The sequence below is a fragment of the Dysidea avara genome, chromosome 10 (assembly GCF_963678975.1).
Source record: "Dysidea avara chromosome 10, odDysAvar1.4, whole genome shotgun sequence".
NCBI lineage: Eukaryota > Metazoa > Porifera > Demospongiae > Dictyoceratida > Dysideidae > Dysidea > Dysidea avara.
In genome coordinates, this window is record NC_089281.1 from 22350082 (window position 1) to 22359282 (window position 9201).

Sequence of the window (9201 nt, forward strand, 5' to 3'; positions counted from 1 at the left end):
TTTTCATTGTTTGGGGCTATTGGAATTTTGGTTACAGGTTGCATGCCCTTGTTAAAGCACCTGTTATCAGGCATAGCACCTTTCCCATGCTACCTGGTGTCTCCAAAGTACATGCATGTGATACTGTAATGTATGTTCTTGATGTCCATGAAATTAGTTACAATAGCTAGTTGAACCATAGATAACACAGCTTACACCGGTGGACATAGACACAATGTGTGGCACCCAATAGGAAAGTCAGCTTGAGTTTTTCAAAGCTAAAATGAGAACAAATTCACACAAAAAAAATGACCTATAAAGTTTACACATGCAAGTTCAAACAAAACACATTGCCTAAAAGAAATGTGACAAAATGTTCACAACTATTTCAGATTTCCTCTTCTCCAGACAAGATAGTCTCAAATGAAAAGGGTACAAACTTGTAACCTTCTCCAGAATAAAATTTGCTCTGAAATTCAACCCTAACAAATAAACTTTTACAACAGTATTAAACAACAATCAAAGCTTACCAGTGAAGCCTTAGAGCATGGAGAAAAGCAGACAGACCTTCCATGACCAACAAAATAGCAATTGTAAAGCCTGCAGGGAGTACATGTATATACATTACTTCCCCCATCCATTGGCCACTCACATGCCCAGAAGAAAAATACAACAAACATGAACATCACTCCAATAGCAGGGCTGCCCACATTTAAACCAATCTTCAACACCATCTCCCACAACACTTCCGACAATTCTGTAAAGCAGTACATTACAGTTGTAATAAACAGAATGTCCTCCTCTCAGGCCACTCCATATTTACATGGCATGTGCACTAGCATGAACATACCAGCATGAGCCAAGCTAAGAGCCCAGAGTCTCAAGTATGAAGCAGTGTTGGAGATGCAGCCCAAACAGTACTCTATCGTGTGGATGGCCTGCTTGACAAAAATCTCTCCAGTCTCAAACTGAAAAACAAAAATACTTGAGTGCGATGTAGATGTTAACAAATAAAATTACCGGTTCCTCATCCTTGTCTTCTACACTTGCTTTATCATCCATCTCCTCCTCATCAGCAGTACTACTATCAGCACTGATCAACCTCGAATGATCATCATCACTCTCCGTATTGATACGGCGATAGGCCTTGACTGTAACCTATAGCATTGGAATAGACCTTATCATTACACTAGCACTAGCTGCATAGGCATTTGCATTAAGCACATCACATTACAATGTAGTTGAACCTTGGGCTGCTTCTTGCGACGATGCTGTAATATCAAGTACACAGGCTTCATAAACAGCATCCAGGGTACACACATCACAGCCAGCACCACAAGAAGTGACTGCAGAATTTTCTACAGAATCAAAACACAAAACATGAAACATTGACAAAATAGCAGCATGTTTCAATACCTGAAAGTCACTGTTGCCTTCATCATCAACAGAATACAGGCCATAGTCTTCTTCAGCTGGATCAGGTGACCCACCAAATTTCAACATCATATTAATCATCGTAAGCAGCAAGTTAGGGGCCTGCACCATACAACGATACCGAGTAAGGAAATGTAAACTTCCTATGGTACTAAAAGTTTAGTGGCAATGGGTGGACGTCCACATACAAATTAATGTCCAAAATAGCCACACAGTTACCACGGTTCTGCCCACACTGGTTGGCAGTGGTTTAAAGTGACCAGCACCTCTAAAAACCGACCAGTACACTCTTAAATCCAACCAGTACAATTCTTACATATATCACTGATACACATGCAATATATCCTAATATAACACACAACAGTCTAATAATACAACACACAGCATATCAGTTCATGTTAACTTTAGGCCACCACTCAGGAATTTCTTGGCAGAACCCTGAATTACATGTATACTATTCTCATAATATACTTACGCACCCTATGGATGTTATCATGATCATACACAGTACACCATTTGAAGATGACGATGAAAACCAAATAGCCAAACAATGAGAGGATGAAAATCAGCTACACAACAAAAACATCACAATAATTCAATGCTACTAACACAAGAGCATCTCCTATGACTACCAAAACTAGATTCAAATAAAACACACAGTGAAACCTAACTTAGTGGCCACCTCTTTAATATGACCAGTCCTAAGGCATACTTCATGACCATGTTAAAAAGGCCACATCATAATCGAGGCTTGGTCCCAGAGGTGGCCACATTAATTTCATTGTATTATGCACACAACAGCATTAAATCCATAGCATACCTGTGGAATGAATTCTGCAAAAATGTTGATGTACTTCTTAAAATGTCTGTGGCAGATCAAAAGTGGGAACACAATAATCCTACACAAGACTTACATGTGGTTGAAAATGCTAAGCAACACTCCAAACACCATATGTCCTACACCAAGAATCACAGACATCTTCATCTTCAGAGTGTTACTAAACACAAGCTTGTTTTCAGCAAGCTGCCATATCTACAGATCAACCCGCAATGTAAACAACAAATTTGATGTACATAAAACATACTGGGTCTATTCCGAATGGATATGGGTTATGCTTTTGCATAGCTTCCACTGGCAGATTTGTGACAGGGTCTGACCCTTCATGCTTTGGAACAAATGCCACCACATCTGTGTCGTTGCTGCAAAGAATCAAGACACCAAAACTCAGTAATTTGAATACAGTTGTCAAAAATACAACACTTACATGGTGGTGTTAAATGAAAAATCCCATTGAGAGCCAAAGATATTGAGTGACTTGGAGAAGATATCATTGTATAGTAATCCAGTGTAGATGGAAAACAGGCCCATGAAAAATACTATGTAGCGACCATTAAAGATAGTCTCAAACATCTGAAAAATGAAAAAGTACAAAACTTTGTGAATATCACATTTGTTTATCCAACCTCTCCAAGGCCTTTAAAGTTCTTCAGTTGTTTTTCTCTCACTATCAAAAACACAGCAGTCAGCATCATGATCAGTCCATGACCAGCATCACCAAACATCACCGCAAATAAGAATGGGAATGTGATTATGGTATACGGAGCTAGAAAATGGGGTACACACATTAAAAGGTAAGCAGTTAGTCAGTGTACAACACATACTAGGATTAACTTCTTCATAGCTGGCTACTCCATAGGCATCCACAATTGCCTGAAATCCTGAGGTAAACTTGTTAGTTTTGAAATAGGTGGGTGGGGCTTCTTTTGTTTGCATGCGGTTTAAAATAGATGGCACAGCAGATCCACTCCGTTCCTAATAACACGTTACATTTTATTAATGTATGGCAGCTCACACGTACCTTTCCTCTAGTGAGAGCTGCTTGAATATCATCTAAGCTGTCTACTGGACACCAACACTCTCCGACCAAGCAACGTTGGGTATAATCCAAGTTGAACATGTTCATGGTATGATAAATAGCTTTCACCTTCTTTATCTATACAGCAAAAGCAATTGAATGGGGTAAGTATATTGGCTTAACGTTGAGTATGCAAGTGTGTGTGTTGTGCGTGTGTGGAGCGCAACCACACAGGGACAGGGAATACACTATTCTGGGTATTGAATGTCACAAACTGCACTGATATTTATTACATAATCTCAGAACTTAACATAATTGATATATGGAACTAGTTGACTGTGCCAGTGCATGCCTAGCCAACCACATGGTTCTAATGTTGGTTAACTTTAGTGCTGGTAGTGGCCTTTGCAAAGTGGCGTGACTTCTATTTTTTATTCTACCATATAAAGGTATTACAAGTTTGTGTGACAGCTTAGCACAAAAGGTATTTGGGTATCAACTGTCACATAAAGCATGCAACTCAACTATAAAAATCACTGACGAGGTGATGTTAAGACACAAAAGAAAAGGTTTTGTAATTTTCTGGTAACATAGTGAATGTATATCCTACCCTACTGATTGCTTTGAAACACAACATGATACTGCAGAAGAAATCTGATTGGTAATACTAATAATGTAAAATAAGGAGTTTCCAGTGTAACTTTTGTGGTTTTAATTATTTAATTAAAAAAAATTTTTTTTGAACAAAGGTCAGAACATAATCATAATGGGATGATCCATAGACACAACAGTAGTAGTGACCAGACATGAGGAAAAGGTATTAGGACTGTCAATCAAATGTAGACAATGGAAAACTTCCTTGCTAAATAGGGCAGGCTACATATGCATTTCTCAACCATGCTACACTCATTATCACATTGCAACAGTGAAGGTATTCAATTGTATCCCCCAGACAAGGCAACAATGAGACTCGTACATAAAGTCATCTGATAGCCAAGAAGAACATTGTCAGCAATCTTCTGTGACAGAGTATGCAAAACTTTCCACCCATTAAATGATGATGCCAATCATTACATAAACCACAAGAATGTACCCATGATTACAATTACCACAGGGTTGTGCTATTAACACAACACTTAATAGAGCAGTCAAGAGTTGATCAGAACTGTAGGAGCTATATAGTAAGGCAGTAACATGCGTGTCCACAGAGAGATGTCGGTCATTTCACAGGTGAATCATGGCATCGGAAGAATCTTCCCCTCATATACATCCCATACAAATGACAATGTGGAAACCTCAAGTTGCAATGGCAACTATCAGCAAGAGTTTTGCAGTGGTGAACACAATAATGGAAGTGAAGGAAGTAATAGAGTTGTTCAGTGAGGGAGTGGGCATTCCATCGATAGTAGCAATATTATACACTATGCTAAAGCTTTCTTAATCTAATCCATACAGCATTATGGAAGACTTGAACTGATGCCATTACATACTAGTTAAAGCACCACCGTGCATACAATATGGAAATAAAAGCATGAGGGCATGGGTGAGAGACTAATATAGCACTTGGCGAATTAGGCTCAAGACCATGCCCGAGTGCTTTTATTTTCGTATTGTACAAGCGTAGCAGTGTTTTAACTGGTTTAGAGTGCTTTCTTGTCGTCTTGCTTGGAGTGTTCGTTTCGTGAATTCAAACCACGTCGGTTTTCAGCCATCAGACAGTCAGTAAGTGTCTATGTAGTACAGTTGTGGTAGTAATACAAGCAAATAGTATTGTTTGGCTACTTTTGGTGATTAGAAATGTTACACACGTGATCTTGTTTTCGTATTTATTTTCCAACCAATGCGTAGCCTTGAAGTCTCTGAATGACTGCATGCCTATTCACATGGAGAGGTCAGATGTTGACTTACACCAAGATCAGTAACGTTCTATTGAATTCTGTTTTTTTAGGGATTAAGTTCCTAAAGATGCTACTAACCCCCAGAAATAGGTGACAGCACTCCCACATTACCCAAGTTATTGCCTCTACCATTTATTGATTTCAGAGAGGCCCCCATTGTCAGAATTGTCCTGAAACTTTGCCAGAATTGTCCTGAAACTTTGCTATCAGTGGCATAGATCTGAATCTACAAGAAAGCTGAACTAGTTCAAATGTAGTGACACTTTACTATCAGGAATATACAAACCCTTGATACTCTTATCCTCATCAGAATGACAAAAAGGAATACACTGCTTGCCAGGAGAATGCAAGCACAGCAGTAGTTCTGTCATATTCTTTAGATACACGTACCTTGGTGTTCCAGGTGTCTATGTCTTGAGCAATTTCCTGGAGCTGACAACGACTATGATCTTTTGTCTGCTGCAGCACCTACTCACACAACAGTGAATGACTACAGAATCAACAATTAAAACTATCCCATACTGTCTCCAAATCATTTATTCTGTTCACCACACTTTCTACCATCTCATTCCTTTCAGCTGCAGATTCTGGACATTGGTATAAAGTAGCACGGAACCTAGTAATATTTAAGACACCAGTTTGATATGTATTTAAAATGTGATAAATCAACTCACCCCTCACAAATCTTTCTCACTCTGACGCGAAGCTGCTCCCCTTGAAAGAAGAGCACAAACACATGCTTCTGCACCAACTCTCCCTGTAACGGCAAATGTACTCAAAACAATTTCCTATAAACAACACACTACAGGTATATAAACGGTATAATACAGGCCTCACAGTTAATTTGTACAGTAGCTACTTGATAAACCACAGTACAACACAAACCATACATACTGTGGTTGGATCTTCCAAGTAGATATCGATTGGAGTATGTCTCATGAAGACATTACCATGGCAAGCCCTCCACAATACTTGTTCAAAGCGATGAAGCCTCTCTAATCGTATCACACCAGCAACAAACCTGAAAATGATAATAGCAACACTAATCATTATACCATATACCATTACAGCAACTTCAATGTTTGCTTTTAAAAGTACACAGCACAGTTTGCCATTGCTATACTAGTCAAGCATCTTATGGAGATCAATCAGAAAAGTGGATCGCTCTCAAGAAATGAAATAAGGATAACTTAGATACCACCATAACACTTTCACATAAGGATAACATCAATATATGTAGTAAATACATGTGGCTGCCATGAAAGCTACGAATGACAAGATATGTCAAAATGTACCCTATGCTTCAAGAATAGTTGATATGCACCTTTATGAAATACTTGTCCCCAGACTACATGGATCTGGCTGGTACATGCAATAAAAACACTTAGTTGTAATGTGAAACATTACATAACACTTTGAGTGGGCAGATCAAAGGAATTTTTGGGTATGCATATCTGATATTATCCTGTGGTCAGGGCATTATCTGTCTACTGCCCTGTCATTTTTATAATGCCCTCTAACTCATGACTGCCCGGTTTGTTTTATAAAAGCTCAGACTGAAATCGATTATGGGAATAAATTTATATCCATGTATTATCACAAGTTGGAGTTTGGCCACAAGAAGCACTCAGATGAAGGAGTTTCAGTATCTACCATTCTACAAGTTGGGAAACATTAATGAAATAGTCTTATTGCACATACACAAGCATTTCGGCACATTTTCAGATACGGACCATACCCACATTACAGATAACACGTTAGCCATGCTACAATGAAGCTTACCCCTTTAGGCCTCTTTAAACCATTAAAATACTTGTAAATTCCCTGCGATTTGCAAAAACTCAACTTTTCGTGATATTTTTAGGATTCATCATGTCACAAGAGCCTTAAGTCTGATTGGCAACTGCCTAACTATTCGGTCACATGCATCGCTGTCATCAGACCCAAGACTAAGGAATACTGCCATAGTAGTTGTACACTGTGCATGTAACTTCAAATTTGACTCCAAACTTGATCAGTTATACTTACGTTAACTTGGTAGCCTGAGCTCCACCTCCTTTAGCCGCATCTCCCTTTCCTTCTTCAACATCCAACAAACCTAAGAAACAACAGAACAACACACCATTAAAACTGGACATAAAAATGCACTATAAATATTAAAGAATTCAAAATACAAATACTGCCTTTGATGTAAGCCCCAGTATTCAGTAAATAGTATTCGTAAATTCATTTAAATATACAATTGAAAATAAAAGATCAATATAAAAGATACACATGGTACAAATATCAAATCAACTCAACACCTTTTGTATCATCCTCACCACTGCCATAGCCGCCAGTTGCCGCTGTCATGCCAGCACCTTGAGTTTGTAGGGTCATCAGCTCTGCCTACCAATACAAGAAATATTACAAGCAGTTAATTTTGACTTTTATACAGGGAGATACCTAGTACGTATTAACACTAAGTTATCATTAGATTTGCTGTAAACTAAATGGGTTCTAATTAGAATGTACCAATCTAATATTGGATTGGCAGCCACTTTGAATAATTTAAGCAAACTCACTATAGCGGACTGAATATAAAACTGATTTGACTCTGATAACCACGTATAACACCATTTCTTCAAGCCTACTGTCAGTCACAGAATGAGAAGTTATATATCTACATGCGAGTTTGCTGTGTTCATTGAAACCTACCCTGGAACTTACCCAACCTTCTAGGAAACAAAATAAATAGTCCTGCACTAAATAAAATGAAACACTTGGATACTGTGTTACATCAGCTAACAAGCCATTCAAAACATGAGTATTCCAGGCTCAGTCAAGCTTTTATAAGAGATAGTATTTAAATAATTGTAAGCACCCTATTGTCTGTGTTATTGTATGAGACCAACTCCATTAACAATACTTGATCATTAACAATAGCCCTATGAGCTAAGTTTGAGATAGCAAAAATCCTATTAACTACAGTAGCTGTGGCAGATCATTCATCACTAGTCAATGTCAGATTGGTACAATACCAGTAGAAAATACGTTACAGAATAGCTCAGAAATGTTGAATCAGTACATCTCTAGTCTGAGCAATATGGAATTTTGATTTCAATATTATATCACTATAGTGGAACCTCTAATTAATGGACACTTTGGGACCAACTGATTTTGGTAAAGTTTAATGTCTATAAACTGCCCTTTACAAGGATGGTGGATGGTGTCCTTTCCACCACCAGGCTGTAAAACATACCTGCTCAAAGAAGCCTTGTGTTTTGATCAAAATGTGTTCTAGTTCTATCAAATCCAACATGTTTCTTTTCAAGGTCTCCTGGTTGGTATTGATCTCCTTCACTTCTGTTTCAAGTAATTCTAACCGGGACTACACAACAGAAACGCATACACATCAATCAGACAATTGAGGGAATTACAAAAATGTACCTCTAAATCAATTAATTCTGAAGGGTCAGGAGCTTCTACGGCACCTCCAGGTACTGGTTCAATTTCGGACTTTTCTAGCTCGTTCATTAAAAACCCTAAACAAACGTATCACACCACTATATACTGCACTGCCAACTCACTAAGCCTCCGCTCCATTTCATCACATCTTTTCACCTCATTAACAAACTTTCGCTGGAATGCACTAACATCTGGATTGAGCTAATAACAGCACAAAATGAACAAACACTATTAAATTTCTAATTAGAGCCCACTCACATCTTGAAATTGAACCATTCCCTATAAAACAAGCAAAAGATGGATATTGTAGTGGTAATATTTTGCTACAATGAAACGTACCAGTTCTCCCAACTCCCTGACACAAGCGTAGGCGGAGTCTGACTGTAGAAACAGCTGAGCCAGGGTCATCTTCTCCGACCTAAACAGCGCGCCCATCTCGGCTGTAGTTCCACTCGGCTATTGTAAAAAGTGAAAAACAAAGCACTATTCGATATCCTTCTGGTTGCACACTTGTTACAAATCACGTGTACACTTGTTACAAATCACATGAATTTCTAACTTCTAGTTCTATTTGCTCAAACGAAAGT

The 9201-nt window shown here is 38.4% G+C and overlaps 1 protein-coding gene across 2 annotated transcripts; it reads right to left on the reverse strand.

Moving 5' to 3' along the window:
• Positions 1 to 242: 242 nt before the first annotated feature.
• LOC136236711 (V-type proton ATPase 116 kDa subunit a 1-like) lies at positions 243 to 9179 on the reverse strand. 2 transcript variants are annotated; one of them, XM_066026942.1, is made up of 26 exons: positions 8954 to 9179; positions 8873 to 8893; positions 8737 to 8815; positions 8597 to 8691; positions 8409 to 8537; positions 7489 to 7555; positions 7196 to 7265; positions 6062 to 6188; positions 5842 to 5924; positions 5690 to 5783; positions 5558 to 5635; positions 3273 to 3407; positions 3076 to 3226; positions 2878 to 3017; positions 2679 to 2824; positions 2499 to 2613; positions 2328 to 2446; positions 2234 to 2279; positions 1893 to 1982; positions 1396 to 1515; positions 1227 to 1337; positions 1000 to 1137; positions 830 to 947; positions 632 to 736; positions 510 to 579; positions 243 to 461 (listed from the first exon to the last, which is right to left on the reverse strand). In XM_066026942.1, the coding sequence occupies exons 1-26, from the start codon at positions 9047 to 9049 to the stop codon at positions 368 to 370; spliced, it is 2637 nt and encodes an 878-aa protein (XP_065883014.1). In that variant the 5' UTR covers positions 9050 to 9179; the 3' UTR covers positions 243 to 367. The 2 variants fall into 2 exon arrangements, with proteins under 2 accessions (XP_065883014.1, XP_065883013.1); XM_066026941.1 differs by having other exon boundaries at positions 7471 to 7555.
• Positions 9180 to 9201: the final 22 nt, after the last annotated feature.

Excerpts from the sequence above, each read along its gene's own strand:
- LOC136236711 (XM_066026941.1), bottom strand. The coding sequence starts at position 9,049 with ATGGGCGCGCTGTTTAGGTCGGAGAAGATGACCCTGGCTCAGCTGTTT. Across the intron at positions 7,556-8,408 it reads CACAAGGCTTCTTTGAGCAG|GCAGAGCTGATGACCCTACA; the intron begins GTATGTTTTACA and ends TTGTATTGGTAG. Across the intron at positions 1,138-1,226 it reads GTCGCAAGAAGCAGCCCAAG|GTTACAGTCAAGGCCTATCG; the intron begins GTTCAACTACAT and ends CCAATGCTATAG.